Source organism: Lutra lutra, chromosome 10 (assembly GCF_902655055.1).
Source record: "Lutra lutra chromosome 10, mLutLut1.2, whole genome shotgun sequence".
NCBI classification, from domain to species: Eukaryota; Metazoa; Chordata; class Mammalia; order Carnivora; family Mustelidae; genus Lutra; species Lutra lutra.
Genome location: NC_062287.1, coordinates 79,651,295 through 79,674,166, shown reverse-complemented (window position 1 = coordinate 79,674,166; position 22,872 = coordinate 79,651,295). Strand labels below are relative to the sequence as shown.

At 35.9% G+C, this 22,872-nt stretch overlaps 1 protein-coding gene across 1 annotated transcript in view; it reads right to left on the bottom strand.

The window, feature by feature from the left end:
• ANO3 (anoctamin 3) overlaps nt 1–22,872 on the bottom strand; it is a 419,176-nt gene that overhangs the window by 274,185 nt on the left and 122,119 nt on the right. The window contains exon 2 of the mRNA XM_047690759.1: nt 19,588–19,659. Coding sequence (XP_047546715.1) covers nt 19,588–19,659 — 72 coding nt within the window. The remainder of the gene's footprint in view (nt 1–19,587; nt 19,660–22,872) is intronic.

Here is a 22,872-nt window from a genome sequence, read left to right as displayed (position 1 = left end):
AAGCCTTATAAAGTAGATAGAATATTATTTTAATATACTAAAAGAAACTGAGGCCTGGGACAACAAAGAATTCTCAAGACCATAAAAACCAACATTTTATGTTGATAGAGGAAGATATCCGACACCCAAAGGGGTGAAGTAATTTGGGGAGGACCAAACCACAGTGGCCCCAAAATAGGGACAGGAGCCAGTTCGGCACCTTCCTTAGTGGCCTCTCTCCTCCTCTTACCTTCTTCTTCCTGATGCCGGATTCAAACCTTGTAGCTCCTCCTGGAAGATGTAGCATTACCGCACAAACACAGCAAGCAACTATGCTTCCCTGATTTTTGAAGGTCTGTGAGACTAACTCAGTCAGTTGAAGAATTCAATTAAAGGGAGATGGAAAAGAGAAAGATGGAATGATGTCAAGGTTTTCAAAACCCCAAAAACGTTGAGTTACCATCATGCTTTGATTTCACCTGTAGTGTATAACACAAGGGCAGTAAAGGAACACAGCTTTGAACATGAAAACATTCCAGTTAAATATGACTGCATGATTGCTCTGAAACTAAAAGATTTAAACTACAATTTATTAATATCTCTCATGATATTTCAGAGGTTGGTCAGTCAGCCTGGTGGTTCTGACTAGATTTTTCTTGAGTTTTCTGTGGCTAGGCACTGAGAAGAGAGAAATTTGATTCCACTCTCAGGGAAAGGCATATAGCATAGAATGTGCAGCCTTCTTTAATGAAGGATAATGGTTTTTCCAGAAGGAAGATGTTGAACATTCAGTAAAAGCCCAGGATGCAAACATTGAAGAAATACTTGGTAATGAAAAATTAACTCAGTGTGAGTTTATCTCCAACTGAAGACCCCTTCTTTAATGAAGGATAATGGATTTTCCAGAAGGAAGATATTGAACATTCAGTAAAAGCTCAGAATGCAAACATTGAAGAAATACTTGGTTATGAAAAATTAACTCAGTGTGAGTTTATCTCCAACTGAAGATCCAGAAAAAACCTCAGAGACGATCTCCACAGAGCCTCATTTTACAGCTATTTTACAGAAGAGGGCTTATAAGCAATAAATGAATATCTGAGGGTGTCTTGGTTATGTTTTTTTCATCTTCAGTTAAAATATAGTTCAACTTATAGGTCATTCTGATACAGTCCAACTCATTGGATTCTAATAGCACCCAACCTCATGATTACATTGGATCATATAATTAAAGACTAGTTCATGGCAGCAAAGCAAAGCTCAATAAATATCACATACTATTATAATTATAACTCCTGAGGATCTGATCTTCTTTTACAAACCCTTTTAAATCAGTATTAGATTCAGAAATATTTTTGAAATATGAGCTTTAATTCAATTTATGATCAGGAGGAACAGTTGAAAGAATTAAAGGCTCATGGTTTTACTCTACACTTCCAGGCATAAAGACATCTTCAATTTCCTAGAACCTCTTCTTTGTGCTGATGTCTTATTTTCTCCAACCACAACTCAGCAGGAGGTAAGGATGTTCAGGCATAGGGTTAGGAATGAGTTAAGAGTTTGAACCTAATTAGAAATTATTTTTAAAAAGCGATTTTGTATATCTAACACCATGGCACCCTAGCCTCTGTAATGCAACTATGATTAAAGTATATTCTCATAAAGTTGATTACTTTTAATTAGTAATATTTTAGGCTGGACTGACATATTGGCTAGCAGGGAATTCAAAGAATATCTTTGCTTGTTTTAAAATCGTCTTTTAAGGAAGGTTGCTAGAGGAACAGCTTTTGTGAAGGGCCTAGGCAATTTCAAGCACCATCTGCTTTACAGGAAAGGCAATGCAAAGAGAAGGAAAAGCTGTATGTGTATTTGTATGTATTCTGAAAGTGGAGATGGAGGGGTTTGAACAAAGACCTTCCCAAAAAATAAATCTTCCTATGATCGGATAAGAAATATTTTGAATCTAACATTTCCATTGTAGTAAGTTTAGGAATAAATATTTAATAGCCTCATTAGAGAAGGCTAAACTGATTTTTTTTTTTTTACTATTTTTGGTTTCAAATTTCTTTCTTCAAATTTTAAAGATGAGAAAATATTTTATATAATGTTCAGTGAGGGAACATGATTATCATACATAATGATCTTAACTATGTTTTGCAATATATTTAAAAAAAAAAAAGACTTGAAAGAAACATACCAAAATGTCCAAAATAACTAATTTTGCAAGTAAGGATTAAGGCTGATTTTTTTTAGACCTCCATATTTTTTTTGACATGTTCTACACTGAATTTATATTGATTACATACATATATTTTTAAACTCCTTCAGTATCTATCATTCTACAAATCTAATTTTTTTTTTTTTCAGTCTTGGACCCTCGTTTTCTTTGTTCTGTTTCCTTGCTCAGGTCTCTGCTGCATTTGCTCTCCCACAGCTCACCACCTGTCTCCTGTCCTTCTTAGGTAATTAATCTATCAGGCCCCATGCTAACTTTTACCTCCCAGAGAGGTAAGAAACTCTGCTTTTACATCAAGCAGTTTTCTATTCCTTTGAACTCCGAAATATGACCATTCAGCTCAGCCAATTGTGAGGTTCCCCATTTTGTGCTCTATCACAGGAACTGAGAGAGTTCTGTTACCTCTTTGCATCTTGAATAAATGACTTAATTGAAACTGGGATTGCCGATTCTGCTTCTCTTTGCCTCAATGGAAACTGAAATAAAGATACTCTCTTTGCGGTCATTCCCTTTCTAGAATCCAGTTATTTAAAGTATTAATGGGCAAAATGAAATAGCCAAGTCACACCGGTAATGGGTTTATTTGCAAAGAGTAAGGAAGGGAGAAGGGGAGAGAGAGAGCTCTCCCAGAGACATTCTTATAGGGAGACTCTGATCTCCTTGAGAACAGATAGAGTGTTTCTGTTTCTTCAGAGACCAGTATAGGTCCAGTCACACAAGCTCAATGAATACTTACTAGTGAATAAATAAAGAAAGCAATTAATTTAAAATTCTAAGATGACTTCAAGAAAAATGCTGCTTTAGTGACCTGAGCAGTTGTTTCCTTATGCAAAACCAAGAGAAATGATATTAAACCACTTATATATTTTATATATATTTATATTTAATCTATTAACTACTTTCTTGGTTCTAGTCCATGGTTCTAGTCCATTAGTCTAATAAACCATATCCATGGTTTATTAAAGGTATAAACGAGCTCTTGAAAAAACCGAGTGCTGTGATAAATGGAAGGGTGGAATGCAATTTAACAATTGCTTCCCCAAAGCCTTGGGTTCCTGGGCACACATGACAGCGTAACAACAGGTTAGTCCTGCTGACAGCCAGGCTAGACGCTCAGAGAAGCATTCAGAAGTGACGTTCCTAATGGATATAAGTGAGTAAGAGAAAGCACTGGAGGAAAATCAGCTTCTACCTAATCTGAATCTAGTCTGAGGTGGTCTTGTTACACAGTATTCTGAAGAGACAGGGACACAAAACAGTTTAAGAAGACAGCATTAAGAGAAGGCAGATGTGTAGAATAAAGGAGGTAATGACAGAATAAACATTTTATATTTTACGTCTCTCCTGAAAACTTTACCATTATTTCAAGTTGTCTATAGAATGGAGTCCATGTTTATGGTTCTATCATTCAAGAAGCTCCATGATCTGCTCTCAGCACTTTCTAATCTTGTTTCTAAGACTCTCTATACTCAGTTTTGGTCCTACAATGGTTTTCTTCCTCATAAGCCTCTCTGCTTTTGCTGCTGCTGTTTTCTGCACTTGGGATGCTCCTTCTAAAATTCCTGTCCTAGTCATGTTTTCCCAACCCCTACTCATTCTTTAAGGCCCCAGAGCAATGCCAATTCTAAAATGAAGACTTCCTCTTTCCACATCCACCCACTACGAAGCCAATTAGATGTGAATTTAATCTCCTATAATTCCTATGGAATATGACTAACATCATTTCATGGCATTTTTTTATCATGTTTGTATTATGCATTAGATATACACCCCTTGAAAGTTAGCACAAACATTTCTTCTGTTTGTCAAAAAAGTCTAATAATAAGACATTCAAAGATAAGTCCAGTGTATTAATTACCTTTCAAAATTTACATGCAAGACTGTGGTTTTATATTGTTCTGTGATTTTACTTATTCTAGGTAGATAATTTCATAAAGATTCGTCCTGCTGTTTTGAAAATCTAGGACTGTAATAATTGTTGCTTTATTTTCTACATCTGTTCATCTTCATAAGCTCTTAAACTGATACTCTGGTCATATTGACTACTCTACCACATTTGGTGAACTTCCATGCTCTTGAGCCAACTTTTCCATAAACACTCTCCTAGAGTTCTAGGCGTGAATGTTGTCTATGGCTAGCATCTACTCTGATAGCTTGATGCTTCTATCGACTGGTATAGGTCTGTGCTGTGTCAGTTGTTGGGGTTATTTGCCAGTTGGAGTGGAAATAAAGTAGCTTCTGCAATTACCTATTTTCTTTTCAGAGAAAATAAGTGTGTGGTCCCTGGGAAGCTGGACTGACTGGTTGTGAATACACTGTGCTCTCTGTTTGAATATAACCAGTCCAGGGGGAGTAAAGAATGTGTCTACTGGCTTGACATTCTTCCAAAGACATTAAAAATGTAATATTAGGAAATCCTTTAGAGATACCTGGGTGGGTCTGTCAGTTAAGTGTCTGCCTTCGGCTCAGGTCATGATTCCAGGGTCCTGGGATTGAGTCTCACATCGGCTCCTTGCTCAGAAGGGAGCCTGCTTCCCACTCTGTCTGCTGCTCACCCTGCTCGTACTCTCTCTCTCTCTCTCTCTCTCTCACTGACAAATAAATAAATAAAATCTTTTAAAAAAGGGAAATCCTTTAAAAAGAAAATGTGCATGAAAAATTTATTTCCTGATATGTTGCTTATTAATAACAAATTACAAAGGAATATTTCAGTATGAGATCCATTTTTGCAAAAAAAAATATATATGCATAGATGGATCTATGGTAATAAAATTAAAACATATCAAATTCTACATAAAGAAAATACGAGTGAAGTAATTTTTTCTTTCATTTTGCTTACTGATATTTTAACCTTATTTTCCATTTATTCCTAGAGTGACATTATATTCTGGGTTGCTTTTTGTTTCAGTGTAATTATTAATATCTCAGACTTTAAAATGTATCCTGTTTTGGACGGTAAGTCAAACAGTCACTTTAACCACCAAATACATATTACTTACATTAGAAGAATAAGTGTAAAGAAATAAAAAATGATAAAAAGGTATTTAAAAATAATCTGGGTAGAAAATGTTGTTATGCCATTTTAATCCAATAGTAGCACAGATATAAAATTGAAAAGGAAAATCAGCACTTGGCCATGGAGGTCCTCTTTTTAACCTGGCAGAGAAATGTGAAAGAGATGGCACTACTTTGGGAGTCTAGAGCTTATAGACTGGTGTATAAAGTAGCATGCTCTCCAGCAGTGTGCAAATCACCTTGCCTTCTTGGTTCAAGGTCTCCTATCTGTAAGAAGGCTGATGGATTAGATGCTTCCTAACTTCTCTTCTGCCCTAGAAGAATCTCTTCTAGGATTCTTGTCAATTGGAAGAGAATTTCTGCTCTGACTTCAGAAATACAATCCTTTTGGCTGATTTGGCCAGGATTAGTCCTCTTTCCTCTCTGAAGGAAAATAGTGGAAATGGTACAGAAAATCTACAAATATAAACTCTGTGGCAATATGAACTTGAGTGGGGTCAGAAATTAAACACTAATATGATGAATAGACTGTTTGCCAAAATAAAAGCTATAGGATGGAAATATTATTGAAGTAATTATTTAATGTGACACCACTGAATTTACTTAAAAAACAAATACTGGCAACTTGAAAACAAATCAATAATCAATGTGCCATTTATAGACTTTATATTCATTAAAGTTAATCTAAGTAATTTATGTTAGCATCACTGAGTAGAGGATCACATAATGTTACCTTGAAGAATATACAGTAAATCATACTTTATATCAAATAAAGTTTGTCTTCTTCCCTTCCTATAATTTCTATAATTCCTATAATTAATAAGAAAAAGCTACATATATTTTCAGTACATTTAAGAAATATATACTGGAATCTATTTGCCAAATTCAGCCAGGATATATATTTTTAGTCTTTGCAAGCTTTATACTAGAAGAAGAGTGCATCTTTGTAATTTCTTTAAGAATAGACAGCAAATGGTTATATAACCTCTAAATGTTTGAAGCTCTAAGTATTCCATGTTTGTGGTGTTTTATTATAAAACTGTGGTTAAATATTAAAAAAAAACCTATAGCGTCATATTTTATACAATAAAAACATTAATTTTCTTACAGTCCCTTGCAGGAAAGTTTGGACATTAACTCTAGTGACTATATTTTCCAATCTTCAAGTTAGGTTTTGTCACCTAGGAATCAGTAAAATATTGACTAAGGAAAACCAAAAAGAGACTGATCACACTCTTTAATATACAATGCTGGAAGCTAGAATAGCTTCTTCAGGATGATGATATAAATCACTTCATCCCAGAATCACATACCTCTACACAAGATATAATTATTCTCAAGTCTTGGAAGAAATTTGAAGATTTGCAATAATTTGAGGAATATATAACTTACATAATCTGATTAAACACTTACGGGTTCTACATAAAAAAAAATTACCTTAGAAAAAAGACCTCAAGATAAAAGATGAGTAAAATATAATAGTATCAGATCTTGATTTACTTAATTAAATTCAAATGGACAATAATACACTCTCCAGAGATACTTAATATAAGAACTATAAAAAGCTACCGAAAAGAAAACACCAAAAAATCCAAATTATTAATTTCAATAAATCCAGGTAGCTGGGAGTGGGAGAAGTAAGAATGTTACGGAAGTCTAAGGAGGGGAGAATTAGAAAAGAAAAGTGGAAGATGAAAATAGTATTAAGATCTTCTTTTACTGGGGAAGGGATCAACAAAAGGCAAAGGAGAAGCATGCATGTTAATAGAAAAAATAATTTGGTTTAACTCATTTAATTATGAGAACAAGGGGGAATAAGTTATATTTAATGAATAGGGAAAGAATGATGAATTGTCCAAGGAGAAAACGAATGAAATATATTACATCTTGATCAAACCAGGAAAAATAAAGAAAAGGAAAATGTGGATTCAACAATCAACATAAATTATAGGTTCAAAGCAAAATGGAATGAAAAAAATCAAGTTATTGGCCAATATCCCATATTTGAGCACTCCTTTTTCCCCACAAAAGACAGTGACTTAAACTGGATTAAAATCAAGATATGTACTCCATGAGAAATAAATATTTAATGCAAAGTAATAAAGGGTGGTCATAGTGATTCTAGGTAAATGAAAAAAGAAAGCAAGCACAATGGAATACTATGCAGCCATCAAAAGAAATGAAATCTTGCCATTTGCGACAACGTGGATGGAACTAGAGGGTATCATGCTTAGCGAAATAAGTCAATCGGAGAAAGACAACTATCATATGATCTCCCTGATATGAGGGAGAGGAGATGCAACATGGGGGGTTAAGGGGGTAGGAGAAGAGTAAATGAAACAAGATGGGATTGGGAGGGAGACAAACCATAAGTGACTCTTAATCTCACGAAACAAACTGAGGGTTGATGGGGGGAGGGGGGTTGGAAGGGGGGGTGGGGTTATGGATATTGGGGAGGGTATGTGCTATGGTGAGTGCTGTGAAGTGTGTAAACCTGGTGATTCGCAGACCTGTACCCCTGGGGATAAAAATATATGTTTATAAAAAATAAAATTAAAAAAAAAAAAAAGCAAGCAAGTCTAGCCATATTGATATCAGTCATGATGGAATTTCACATTAGAAGGACTAAAATGTTAAAGAGGTACATTGCCTAAAGATAAAGGTATAATTTATAAATAAGATTAAGTCATATATTTTATGCACCAAACTGTACAGCCTTTAATACAAAAGCAAAACAAACAATCAAATCAACAAAACTACAATTGTAATGGAAGACAATATATACTTCTCAAAAAATTTAAACAGTATAATGGACCAAATAACAAATAAAGATCTAGATGGACTTACTGCAATCAATGAACTTCATTTAACAGAAGTTTATAAGATCATTATACATTATCTTTGTACTTTGCAGACATTCACAAAAATCAATCATGTGCTTTGTTACGTTCCTTTTGTGTCAACTTCATTAAACTACAGCCATGTTCTCCAGAATTGCTTTCCCAATATAGTTCCAGGTTAAAGCTGATCAAAAAGACATTTGTACAAGGATAGTAAACCTACAGGAAAGCAGTAGCCAGTGCACTCTGAAGGTCACTGTGCTTTCAAGCAATGAGAGAATGACACAGGTATAGACAGAGTCTAGCTAGCCCCTTTTTTCCCCAGTACCAGGTCCAGCTTTTTTTTTCCTCTATGGAAATGCCATGCCATTTCTGCCAGGTGCAGAGGCCATAGTCTTTCCACAGGGGGCTCCACCAGTGCTCCATGATGGTCCCATTCCAGACTCCCTGACAAACTCTGATTTCTTTGCCACACCCAAGTGCTTCAGGAAAGCTGGTTAGTGGCTTTTCTCTGATTCCCCAACATTCCTTTTTGGACTATTCTCGAAAAACTCCCACAACTGGGTAAGTTCCCATTCCTATAATAAATCCCAATTCTATAACACTTACAGTATATCTCATTCTGCTTTGCTCATTGAACCCTGATTGATAAAAAGAACAAAAAGAAGGAAGAGTAAAGCAAAACGGGAAAAAAAATAATGCAGAGTATTTACAGACCACATTGTAAGATTATAATCTAAAAAAATCATAAATAAAATGAAAAAAATTTTCTCTGGTAGTCAGGGAACGATAAGTTAAAATAACAAGGTATATTTTTAGGCTCTTCACATTAGCAAAAATGGAAAGGAGCCATGATATCTATTTTTATAGAGGATGTTGGGAAAAGCATTCTTTCATACATTGCTTTGGAATCGTGAAGCATTACAGCTTATTTTAACCAATAATCCATCTCTTAGAAGTCTATTCCATTCAAACAAAGCAGCCATAAATAATGGCCTGTAAATAATGATCCACATGCTTGTTGCATCATTGGTCTTGGTAGCAAAATAGTAGAACAAAGCTCATACCCAGCAATATAGTAAATTATGGTTTATCCTACTAAGGCATCTATCTGATTAGTTGGACAGGAAGAAAATATACAGAAATCTATGTACTGGGCTGTTAACATGGGTAGGTAGGTTAATACAACTGGATGGAAGAAGAGAGGGAGAGAAGGAAGCCTAAAAAGGGAAAAAGAAAAACAACTATATATTCAAAAGCATGTGAATATCCACATGTATGCATTTATACATGAATATCCACATGAATGCATAAAGTTATGTATATGTATGGGTAAAACAAAATTAAACATTAAGGACATTCTCATAATCTGGCCCAACCTAATTTAATCCACCAGATTTCTCTGGACTTCCTAGGAGACAAACTCTGGGTCAGAATATATTCCTTGATCTGCTTCACAAAAACAGCCCAAAATACTTCTCTTTGTTTCCTCTTTGGGGAACACTCTCCATCTGCTGTTATCTGCTGTTCATCAAGTTCTCCCAGGCCGAGTTATTGTGCCACCTCTTCCTTGAATATACCAACCCACATGAAGTCTCTTCTGAACTTGTTCATCCTTGCTAAATAATTTAGCACCTAATTATATAGGATCATGAATTTTTCTGATTCTTTTGTGCCAGTTAGTCATGTCCCTAATGATTAATCCTATTCTCAGGTTTCTATTTCTATTAACAGATGCATCACCAAATTGTACCATTAGTGTAATGACTGTTATGTTTAGCATAATGCTTGGTATTTGGTTTCCAAACAGGGAGATGGTTAGAAAAGTATCCAGTCTTGACCTCAGAAGATCTCAGATACAATCTGTGCTCTGTTACTTCCTAAATAATGTATCTGAGTGTATTTTGTTTCTTTTAGCTTTAGTTCTGGTATCTATGGTCTCTGACATTTAACATAAAACTTGAAAACAGCTTGGATTGTGGAAAGAGTTCCGAGTTTAGGGTCAGCTAATCTGGCTTTGAATCTGGACACTATAATGGTTTTTATCTCAGATAGCACTTAGCAATGATTGACTTGTGTCCCTGCATTCATGTGATTTTGGTCTGTCTATAGCTATGACACTTGTAACCAGTACTAATGCCACCCCAACTGGCATACTTATGTGTATGAAAGGAGTCATTATTAATGATTACATTGGATAGGGTAACAGTTAAAAATAAGGACTGTCTCTGGCAAACCAGAACCTACAGTAACCTCATCTAGAATAAATGCTTGAGCCATAGGTCCCTCATTTGTTAGTAGCAGGAGATAGTTTTATTCTTTTTTCACCCTTTCTATTCTCACCCTGCCCCTAGTGGAGATGATAGGTCCATAGTAAAACAGAATAGAGAGACAGAATATTGGTGTAACTCATCAGTCACTTGATGAAGGACATTTTTTTTTTTTTTTAAGGATTTGAAGGCACTGTCAACATTCTGAATTGAGAGATTTATATAAATATTTGGATTTGTAACTTGGAAAAATTGAGGACATCTATTAAGACTGAACCTTGGTTATCACTTGTCAAAGGTCAAGTGGGACTGAAAAGTCAGTGTCTCCTCTCTAACTCTCTATCTCATCACATTTTTCCTGAAGTTGAAGTTTAAGTTCAATTTACCATTCCCTTTGGGATATTGTGGACTGCCTGCCTAACTCATCCACTTGTCCTACTGAGACCCTAAATGATTTTTAGACATTCTGAGCTTCAGGTGAACCTTGTTCCAGCAACTTGCAACCAATTCTTTCAGAGTGGTTCTGGGAGCAAAAAAGAAACACAAAGAGCTAGAAAAACTCAGGTTTTGGGAGGGAAAAGAATAAGGACTAAAAAAGAGTGGACTCTAGCCATTTTTATGGACTGACTATACTGTAATTAGAAATAATGTAAAATACAGTTTTTTTACAGACTGATAACTAGATGGACTGCTTATACCACAGGCAGGAATGATCATCACAGCTGTTTTTTTTTTTTCCTTTTCTTTCTTTCTTTTTTTAATAACATACTTATAAACCTGCCTAGAATTTATAAAAGGGGTACAAAGATTACATATAAAATAGAAAAGTAATACTTATTTAACTTGTAAAATTATTGGGATTTAAACCAGTAATAAGGGGGTATGACTTATAAATAGCTTTACAGTGTTAAATAGCTTGACGGTGATGACAATGATGATGGGTCTGTATTTATAAAGCATGAGTTTTGGTTTGGGAGGTTATTAGAATACCCAAACCAAGTGTTTATTTTTTTGCTTCTTATTATATTCATTGAACACCTTTTGTTAAAAATGGAGGAAAAAACTCATTAAATTATTACCTATAGGACTTGAATCGGTTTATCACTTATCTAACTTCTTTCTTGTATTCCCTGATTCCTGAATCCTAGAATCCTAAAGCAAGGAAGAGCCAAAATCTTTGAGGTGGGATTGCAGCAAGGCCATTGGAAGGTGGAGACACTAACATAGAGAAGTAGAAAAAAAAAACAAAAAGAAAGAGGGAAAGATCGCCAACTTACCATTCTCACATATCATACTAAGGGGTCACCTCATTTTGCTAGATGGTATTCCTGAAAATCCATTTTTGGCAACCATTTTTGGCAAAAGGAATTTTGTATGCTGCCTCACTTACAATAATAGTAGATAATAAGTAGAATAGAATAATAGATAATAAGTAGAATAACAATATAGTAGAATAATAAGAACAATAAGTAGAATAATAGATAATAAGTAGAATAACAACAACTAACATTGAATGGCAGCTTAATATGCCAAGCACTTATCTTATTCCTCATAGTAGCCTCTTGAGGTCAGTACTATTATCTCAAATTTATAAATGAGGAAATTGAGGAACAGGGGAATTAAGGAATATACTCAAAATCCTGCAGTTAGGGAAATGCATAACCAAGACTTGAAAAACAAAAAAAGTAATAGTGACTCTAAGGGTCATGTGGTTGACTGCCATGCTCTGTTGGTGCAATAACCATCTCTGAAGCCATCTTCTAAGAGGGGACAAATGACCTGCTAGAGAGCTACTTCCATTTCAAGGCATCACTCAAATACTCCTCTGTTGATTAGCCCTTTCAGAATTTGCTGTGTTGAAATTAAACTTTTGACTGAGGACCCACAAATTGTTTTTCTATCTCTTTATGGACAGGCAAATGTTGCTTTTTATTATTAGCATTTATATATCCTTCTCCTGTTGAATTATTTATGTTCAGAAGAGATCCCTTGGAGCCGCCTGGGTGGCTCAGTGGGTTAAGCCTCTGCCTTCAGCTCAGGTCTTGGTCTCAGGGTCCAGGGATTGACCCCTCATTTGGGCTCTCTGCTCAGTAGGGTGCCTGCTTCCCCCCTCTCTCTCTGCCTGCCTCTCTGCCTACTTGTGATCTCTCTGTCAAATAAACAAAATCTTAAAAAAAAAAAAAAGAAGAAGAGATCCCTTGCAGTCATGTTCTCTTTCTCTAAATCTCTTTATTATATAGTTCCTTTTTATTATATTATGAAATAACATGGTATTTTATTTTATGTAAAAACATACCTTTTTATTATAACAATAATGAGAAAGCTTATATTTCTATCACATTTTACAAATGATTTTACTACTCAATAATTCTTTCAGTACTCACACAAAAATCTAAGTTTGTGAAATGTGTATTATCAACTTCATTTTCTTTATTAAAATATGACTACTGGGGTGCCTGGGTGGCTCAGTGGGTTAAAGCCTCTGCCTTCGGCTCAGGTCATGATCTCAGGGTCCTGGGATCGAGCCCCACATCGGGCTCTCTGCTCCAAGGGGAGCCTGCTTTCTCCTCTCTCTTTGCCTGCCTTTCTGCCTACTTGTAATCTCTGTCTGTCAAATAAATAAATAAAATCTTTAAAAAAAATATGACTACTTGCCAAGGTCACACTGCTATTATATGCCCCAGTCTGATCTGGTTCTTCTAATTCTGAACTTAATGTTCTTTTTCATTTTCTTCATGTACTTTCTCACCAGTATCTGTTGCAAAGGAGATCCACCACAATGTTGTGATGGATGAATGAATGAGCACATGACCTATTAAAGGAAGGTCATTCCACTGCCTTTACATATACATTTACATATATATATATATATATACGTATATATATATATACGTATATATATACGTATATATATATATATATTTTAAAGATCTGCTAGCTTTCTTTTTTTATTTGCAGAATAGAAAGGGTAGGTGCTAAGATTGGGCTTTCCCAGGATGTTATTTAGGAATAAAATGGTAAAAAGGAGCAACAATTTCTGGTTTGTAACAATGAAGATTACATTCTCCATCAATAATTTCAAATTAATTTGAGACAGAATTTCCTAAGAAAATGAAAGTAAACTATATTCCTTTGAAATTTCATCATCTACCATGTCCAGGAGAATAAGAGTTGTGTGCAGAGGGAAGCTTTTTTAATACATTAAGGGGAACATCTGGACCTTTATCCCAAAAGAATCATGTGAATCTCCCCACAGTTACTCACCTGGCTTTAAGAGAGGAAGAGTATCAACCTTTAGTGTGGGAGGCAATTAGTGCTCTGCTTCATACTAGGGAATCATGCATATATATGTATATATATACACACACACGCAAACACATACACTGTAGTCATGGACTTGGCTAATGGCTTCTTCAGAACACATATAACAAAAGCAGGAACTGCTACCTAAGGATCTCAGATTAATGCTACAATTCACATCAGAGAAAGTAATAGAGTACTACACAAACTTCTATTAGTACCACTTTTTAAGGACAGATTATTGTGTAGTTAATTTTATCAACAATATTTTTGAGAATCTACCATTTAATCAGGCACTGTTCTAGGCACTGAGGGTAGTGCTCAAAACAGAAAAACAAAGCAAAATTTTTTCTCCCATGTATGTACACTCTGAAAATAACAAAAGATAGCATGTCAGATATGTCCTGTGAAGAAAAATAAGAGCTCTGGGGTGGGACAGAGGCATGTAATTTTAAGTTTGATGGCCAGTGAAGGCCCACTCAGCATCCCACTGAAGAAGTGACGTTTGCACAAAGTCCTGAAGGGGGGATGGCAGTAAGCCATGAAGCCACAACAGTACAAGCACCTAGAGGTGGGAGGGACCACAGGGAGGCCTTGTGCCCTGTGAGATCATCAGTAGGAGCTGAAATGAGGGGTGGTAAGTGGGAGTGGCAATGCATTTTAAGTAAGGTCTGTATGAGATAAAAGCCTTGGAGGTTCTTGAGCAGAGCTGTGGTATTATCTGATTTAACTTGTAAAATAATTATAGCTGCCCTGTCAAGAAGAGAATAGGTGAGGGGTGGGAGGAGGGAGGAAAGACTGTAGTGGACACTAGTTAGAAGGTATTTCAATTTTCTGGGGAGGGGTAAGCTGACAGTCTTTTAGACAGAGTAGTAACAGTGAAGGCAGTAAGAAGCAGTTGCATTATGCATAGATTTTGAAGACAGAGTCACAGGTGAGTTAACTAATCTATACACAAAGTAAGAACTGTTGAGGAGGCTCTAAGGAGTTTGTCCAGAGTAACTGGAACAACAGAATTGCAACAAAGTCTCTTGATTCAAACAAATGCAACATAAAATCTACCTTGTTAACAAAATTTTAAGTACATAATACTGTGCTGTTAACTATACCATAACTCTATCTCCAGAACTCAGTCAACTTGCAACTGAAGTTTTGTACCCTTTTGACCAACACCTTTTCGTTTTCCCCTCCCTCCAGTCAGTGGTCACAACCATTCCACTGGCCATGAAAGCAAAAAAAAAAAAAAAAAAAAAAAAATAGTAGGTGGTGAATGAGTTTATGGCATTGATTGTGGTGATGGCTTCACAGGTGTATACATATCTCCAAATTCATCAAATTATATACATTAAGTGCAGCTTTTTATATGCCATTCATAACATAATAATGTAGTTTGAAACAAAACAAGCTTAATGCAACAAAACATGGCTCTCACTCCCAAGAAAAAACAAATTAGTTAATACCCTGACTTGACACTAAGGAATATGTAAAAATGGATACAATGTACAGAGGATTGTTTCCATGGGGCTTCAGAAAGAGGCAAGCGGTCTTCTCTGACAGGCCTGGTTTGTGGTCACCTGGTTCTGGAGCCAGTAGACCTTGGAAGCCTAGGCTTTGCTAACAAGGAAACAGGTTAGCCCCAGGATGTCCATTTCTTGATTAGAAATGGGAACTCTTAGGGGGCCTGGGTGGCTTAGTTGGTTAAGCATCTGCCTTCAGCTCAGACCATGGTCTCAGGGTCCTGGGTTCCCTGCTTAATAGAGAATCATCTTCTCCTTCTCCCTCTGCCCCTCCCCCATCTTGTGTGCTCTGTCTCTCAAGTAAATAAAATCTTAAAAAAATGGAAACTATAAAATTTGCATATTCTAGGAAGAAAGAACATACCATTTAATATTGCAGGTGAATCTAAATATGATAAATTACTCACTTGTGATAAAAATAAGAACTTGGAATTGTAGAATTCTTTTTAAAAATCCACTTAGAGTTGCCTAGTAAATTGTCCTTCTCCTCGTTAGTCATTTATTTATCTACACATAGGATTTTGGTGACTTATCAATTAAAAATACTATTTCTTATACAGGTCTGAAGACAGACTAACAATATTCCTTTTCTAACACCACTTCTAGTTCTGATTTCCACAGTTGGAGATTTTGTGTGCCCTAATTTTTAGGATTGCACCAATGTCTGTAAATGGTCCAGAGTTCTTTTTAGGAGACAGATTTGGTTCAAGTCCTAGTTCAGGCCCCTGTTAGGGAAGAAGTGGCCAGACCACAGACAAGTTACTTCCCATGTCTGATCCTCATTCACTTAACCTGTATTTGATAGTAACCCTGGCCTCATAGTGTTGCTGGGAAGAGTCAACTCACATAGTGTCTAACACAGTCCTTGACACATGGAAAAACTTGATAAATATCAGTTCCTGCTAATATTCTAATTGTCACTTAATTTTATCCCAAAGCCTGTTTTTAGCCATGTGATTCTTCATTGACTCATCATTTATCCTTGCTAGTTTCCATTCCACCATCTTCTAAGTGTGCAAAAACTTCTGATAATTTCCTGTCCATATTACTTAGTACAAGAAAGCTGTTTAGAGGCAAAATAGTGAATGATGTTAAGTACTACAGAAAGAATAGCAAACTTTATACTAGAAAAAAGCTGGCCTACTGATTGCTGAGAGGAATCTTAAGGTAACAGATTGATTTTTAGTTATAATCTCAGAAATCTGACTTTGACAGAAGGAAGCAGAACATTTTTCAAAGGTGGAGTCATGGCAACCAAGTTCTCAGGATATATTAATAATAGCAATACAGCACTGGGAAAACTGGATAACCACATATAGATTAGGGAAATTAGACCCCTTCCTTATACCACTCACAAAAATTAACTCAAAGTGGATTAATTTAATCCACTTTAATTAGTTTAAAGTGAATTAAAGATGTAAATGGAAGACTCACAAGCATAAAACTACTAGAAGAAAACAGGGAAAATGTTCCTTGACTTTGGTCTTGATGACAATTTTTTGGATATGACAAAAAAAGTCACAAAGAGTGCCAGCAACAATAGTAAAAATAAACAAGGAGGACTAAATTAAACTAAAAAGCTTCTCAAGAGCCAAGAAACAATCAGCAAAAGAAAGGAAACCTACAGAATGGAAGAAAATGTTTCCAAACAATCTGTAAGGAGTTAATATTCAAAATATATAAGGAATTCCTACAAACTCAATAGCAAAAAAATTTATGATTAAAAACCAGATAAAGGACTTGAATAGACATTTTCTTTTTTTTTTTTTAAGATTTTATTTATTTATTTGACAGACAGAGATCACAAGTAAGCAGAGAGGCAGGCAGAGAGAGAGGAGGAAGCAGGTTCCCCACTGAGCAGATAGCCCGATACGGGCTCGATCCCTGGACTCTGAGATCATGACCTGAGCCGAAGGCAGAGGCTTAACCCACTGAGCCACCCAAGCACCCCTGAATAGACATTTTCTAAAGATGACATACAAATGGCTGAGTGCATGTTCAACATCACTAATTATTAGGGACATGCAAGTTGAAACCACAATGAGATATCACCTCATACCTGTTAGAAAGGCTATTATCAAAAAGACAAGAACTAATAAATGTTGGCAAGGTTGTAGAGGAAAAGGAACCCTTGTGAACTGTTGGTGGGAATGTAAATGAGCATAGCCACTATGAAATAATATGGAGGTTCCTGGGGACCTAATGTGTAGCATGGTGCCTATACTTAACAACACTGTATTATTTTTTGGAAAGTTAAGAGAGTAGACCTTAAAAATTATCACAACACACAAAAAGAAGTAATTATATAAAGGGCTGGAGGTGTTAACTAATCTGATTGTGGTAATCATTTCACAGTGTACACATGTCTTAAATCATTATACCTTAATACATAAATTACATAATTACATAAATTATATGTCAATATCTCAATAAGCCTGGAATAAATGATACCAATACAATACTAATAAAATTATTCTTAAGCCATGAAAATAATACTGCTTTGGGTACTGACAGTTATGGCATATATTCAGCATATACATTTCCCAAAATACACCCACTGGAAATTGGATTCTAATGCAAAGATTTCTGTCAAGCCTAGAATCAAGGCAAAGTAAGTGAGTTATACAGTTTGAAAGGTTAGTAGCAGTGAGTGTGAGAGCTCAATGTACCCATCGACATATGGTGCAGGGGGATATCTTGAGCCAGAGTAAATTCTTCCATTAAAAGTTCTCTAATAAGCATTGCCAATGTTTGCCTCTCTGTTTTCATGTTTGAACGATATACTTTCTGAGTGATCTATTCTCTAACCATAACAATTTAGTTAACTGTATTACTAATACAGTTAACTAATTTTTAGATTAAAATTATTAATGTTTAAAACTAATTATTAGTTAAACTAATAACCTTGTTCTTTCTCTTTATGGCTGGATCTCAAGAAGAAGTTGATTGCTAAGTATGGTTTGCATTTATCTTCTTTCATCTATTATGTGTCAGTTTATTGCTAACTTTTAACTTTTTAAGGTTTTGGGGCAGTTTGCTGTTTTATGTTGATAGATGTTCATACAGGTCTTCCTCAAATTATGATGATGTTATATCCCAATAAACACTTTCTAATTTGAAAATATCATCAGTCAACAATGCATGTAGTACACCTAACCTACCAAACTTCATAGCTTAGCCTAGCTTCTTGTAAATGTGTTCAGAGCACTTACAGTTGGGCAAAGTCATTTAACACAAAGCCTATTTTATAATAAAGCTTTGGTGATCTCACATAATTTATACTCTGAATACTCTACTGAAAGTGAAAAACAGAATGATGATATAGGTGCAGGATCATTCTAAGTATATCGGTTCTTTGCCCTCATGACTGTGTGGCTGGAAGCTGTGGCTGCTACTGCCCAGAATCATAAGCATATGTTATACATATCACTAGCCAAGAAAGGATCAAAATTCAAAGTACAGTTTCTCTTGAATGTTTATCACTTTTGCACAATTGTGAAGCAGAACAGTTGTAAGTTAAACCATCATAAGTCAGGTATTGCCTATATATATAAATTATATACAATATAGATTCTATATAATCCACATTAAATATCTTACTTCAAAAGTTATAAGTAGGGACGCCTGGGTGGCTCAGTTGGTTAAGCGGCTGCCTTCGGCTCAGGTCATGATCCCAGTGTCCTGGGATCGAGTCCCGCATCGGGCTCCTTGCTCATCAGGGAGCCTGCTTCTCCCTCTGCCTCTGCTTGCCATTCTGTCTGCCTGTGCTTGCTCTCTCTCCCTCTCTCTCTCTGACAAATAAATAAATAAAATCTTTAAAAAAAAAAAAAGTTATAAGTAAGTGTATATCAAATGGCTTGGCAGTGGCCTTGAGCTGATTAATTTATTAATACTTGCCAAGCTACTAATTTATAATGTGAACTTTTTTTCAAAGATTTATTTATTTATTTTTGGGAGAGAAAGAGAGAGGTGGGGGGGGAACAGATGGAGAGAATCTTCAAGCAGGGCCCCTGCTGAGTGCAGAGCAGGGCAGGACTTGGGGCTTGATCTCAAGACCCACGAGATCATGACCTGAGCTGAAACCAAGAGACTGACACTTCACTGACTGAGCCACCCAGGCACATGACTCTTAAATTCATTTCTTAAGAACAAGTGGTACAAAGGTTTTTGTATGTTAAATCTTGCATAAGACATTTACAAGTAAATGTAATTTCACTAGAAGTTTGGGATAAAACTAAGTAAATTACAGATATGAATGTGCTTTGCAAACTGCATGATAAGTTAAAGTGTCACATGAATAATTAATAACATGAATGTGATAATACGAATTAGTGTTAAATTTTCACTCCCGACAAAGACTCTGCAGTTGCTACTCCTTTATACTGAAGAGCGAAGTTGGCGGGAGCACCTGAAAATCTACCCTTAAAACTCACCTTTATGTTTGCCTTTGGCATCCCACACACTCTTCTCCAGCCCACAATGAGATGAGCACAACTCTTGTAAGCCTGTAAGAGAGAACAAAAGAACAAGAAAAATTTTGCTTAGAAACTCAGTAGACCAGAAAGAGAATAGGAAATTATCATGAAAAAAGAGCTTTTCATGTTGACTATTTCTGCTGTAAAACTGCTATCTGGTAGGTCAAATTAGTTATAAAGAAGTGTGTAGGAAGATACAACTTTTTAGTAAATTGCATTAGAAACTAAGCAGGTGGGTAGGTCTATGTACTGTTATGCAAGCTGATTTAGCTGTCAATGTTGAAAAAGCTTAGAATGGCTAGATTTTCCAATTACTTTTTCCCTGGGTGAGTAATGCCCTCTTCTAATATTGTGCCCTCCCAAACTCAAAAGCCGTATCTTTCTCTTTGTTCACTCCCTGCTTTTCTGTGCAACCAGACTAAATCACCAGAATTCCCTGACCATAACCTCTACTTCTTTGCCTCTGGAATTTTGGTCAACCTTTTCTCTGTGCCTAAAATGCCTTCTCTACCCACAAGATCAATGGGAAGTCTGCTCTGCTTTTGAAAGAAGACTCAGCTCCAATGGTACTTTGACAGGCACTGCTCTCTTCTAAGTGACATGTCCATTTAGAAATAGTCTCCCTTTAAATAATTTTCTCCAGAAATGCTTCTAAGCCTCAAAAGATACCTATTGAATATAGTGGATAGTATATACTCAGAAATAGGAATTAATAATAACTACCTTGGAATATTGTTGTAAACATTCAAGTTTGTGTATGTACAGTAGCATTTGTGATGTTAAGTTCTTAATTAATTGTAGTAATTCCTTCATCTTTATCTGTATGCCTCCCTCATTAGACAATTGATTCCTTGGAGGTAGAATTCATTTGAATTCATTTCTATCCCTCACCCCATTCCCAATTAACTAGTGTTTGGCACAGGCCCTTGTAATTAGTAAGCTTTTTTTTTTTTCAATAAAAATTGCCTAAGCTTATTCAATTAATATGTAGGAGTGATATAATTTATAATAAAGAATCTATATTTGGTCTTTGTCCTGTTTCTGGTACAGAGCTTCTAAAACCCTTGGAGTTTCCTAAGTGATGAGAGCATAGAAATATCTTTTGTTATGTTAATGAGACGACTTTTGGAAGGCACATAAGGAGGAGGGGCTCCTAGCCAGGACAGCCAACCAGGTGATTAGAATTGGAACTTCCAGCCCTACCCCCTGACCTCTGGGGAGGAGAGAGGCTACAGACAGAATTCAACCACTAACGGCCAGTGATTTCATCAATCATGCCTATGTAACGAAGCCGCCATAAAATCCCAAAAAGATGGAGTTCAGAGCACTTCAGGGTTGGGGAATACTTGGAGATTTGGTGAGAGTGGCCCACCTGAGAGAACATGGAAGCTTTGTTCTCCTTTTCACATCCCTTGTCCTATGCACCTCTTCCACCTGTCTATTCCTGAGATAACTTTTTTTTTTTAAAAATAGAAGTTTTTTATTCTTTTTTTTAAAAGAAGCAGTCATTATTTTATTTTGTAGATTTTTTATTTAATTTGTAGATTTTATCATTACTAAAAATTCCAAGACAGTATATTGAAGTACAACATAGCTAATGAAAGAGATTTACATAATGGATGGAAACGTAATACACTATGAAAATCAATAGCTTTTCTACACACACAAAATAAATGAAATGATCATGTAAGGGATAACTTAATATCAGAAATTTCAAATTCCAAACTTCATACCCTTGAGCTCAGAGAATAGAACAAAATTGTTAGTTGCTATAAAAAAACAAGAACACAGTTTCATAAGGGATTTGAAAGTGAGAGAAAGAAAAAGAAAAAGAAGAGGCATGATGGAAAAGAGAGGAAAAATTTGATAAAAAAAGAGACACATTTCAGGGCACCTGGGCACTCTGTTAAGCATCTGCCTTCTGCTCAGGTCATGATCCCAGGGTCCCAGGATTGAGCCCTGCATCAGGCTCCCCGCTCAGTGAGAAGTCTACCTCTCCATCTCCCTCTGCCTCCTCTCTCCCACTCATGCCTGCTCTCTTTCTCCAAAATAAATAAATAAACTCTTAAAATTACAAAAAAAAAAAAAAGAGGCATTTCAGTCAACTGTTGAACTGGGCCCCCACCTCCTGTCACCACCACCAAAAATAAATAAATAAATAAATAAATAAATAAATAAATAAATAAATGTACAAATAATCAGATTCTTTGCAAATCTGGTAAAGGTCTTTAAATGATTCTAAAATGAGGTTTGTCTTTTTTTTTTTAATCAACTGGTGAACCCAAGGAAGGAAGGGATTATGGGAATCTGTGATTAATAGGCGGTTGGTAAGAAGTACAGGTAACAACCTAAACTTGCTACTAGTGCTTGAGGTTCAAGGTTTGCTGGAAGGTCAAATTTGCAGCTAGTCCCATCAGAATCACAGAATCATAGGTGATAACCTGGACTTATGACTGGTAGGTGGAGTGGGATGGGGCTGGACTGAGCCTATAACCTGTGGAATCCAAGGATCTCTCCAGGTAGATAGAGTTACAATTGAGTTGAATTTTAAAACTCTCATATGGTATCCCAAGAGTTGCTTCTTGGTATGGGGATTCCCCCTCACACTAGAACTGGTATCAGAACCTGTTTAGTAGGTAACCCCACACTTTAGTAGCATGTCAACTAAATAAAATTGGTTTCATATAGTAACAGAAAATTATTTTGATTATGAAGTTTGAATATTCTTATAAGGTCATGGGCTTGAGAAATTTAATGATCACCAGATAAACATGTAATAGAGGCTATTTTATAATGATAGAGTTTGTTTTATAATAGTAAAGTATATTTGACACTATGTTGTACAAAATGCCTTTAAATATCAGTTTATGGATCATAAACTGAAAGGGACTTGAGAACTATTTACTCTAACCCTACCTATTTCACAGATGAGCCAACTGAGACCTCGTGTATGGTATTATGGGCTTGGTATGTGGGCTTGGAGGAGATATTCCAAGATATGTTTGGAAATCACAGAGCTGAGTCTTATGCCCAGGTTTCTTACCTAGCACTTATGCAGAAGGCTATTTAGGTTTTTCCAGTTGTGCTATGAATATGATAAATGTGCTATTAGTATGGTAAAACAGGGGTGCCTGGGTGGCTCAGTGGGTTAAGTCTCTGCCTTGGGCTCAGGTCATGATCTCAGGGTCCTGGGATCGAGCCCCACATCGGGCTCTCTGCTCAGCGGGGAGCCTGCTTCCCCTC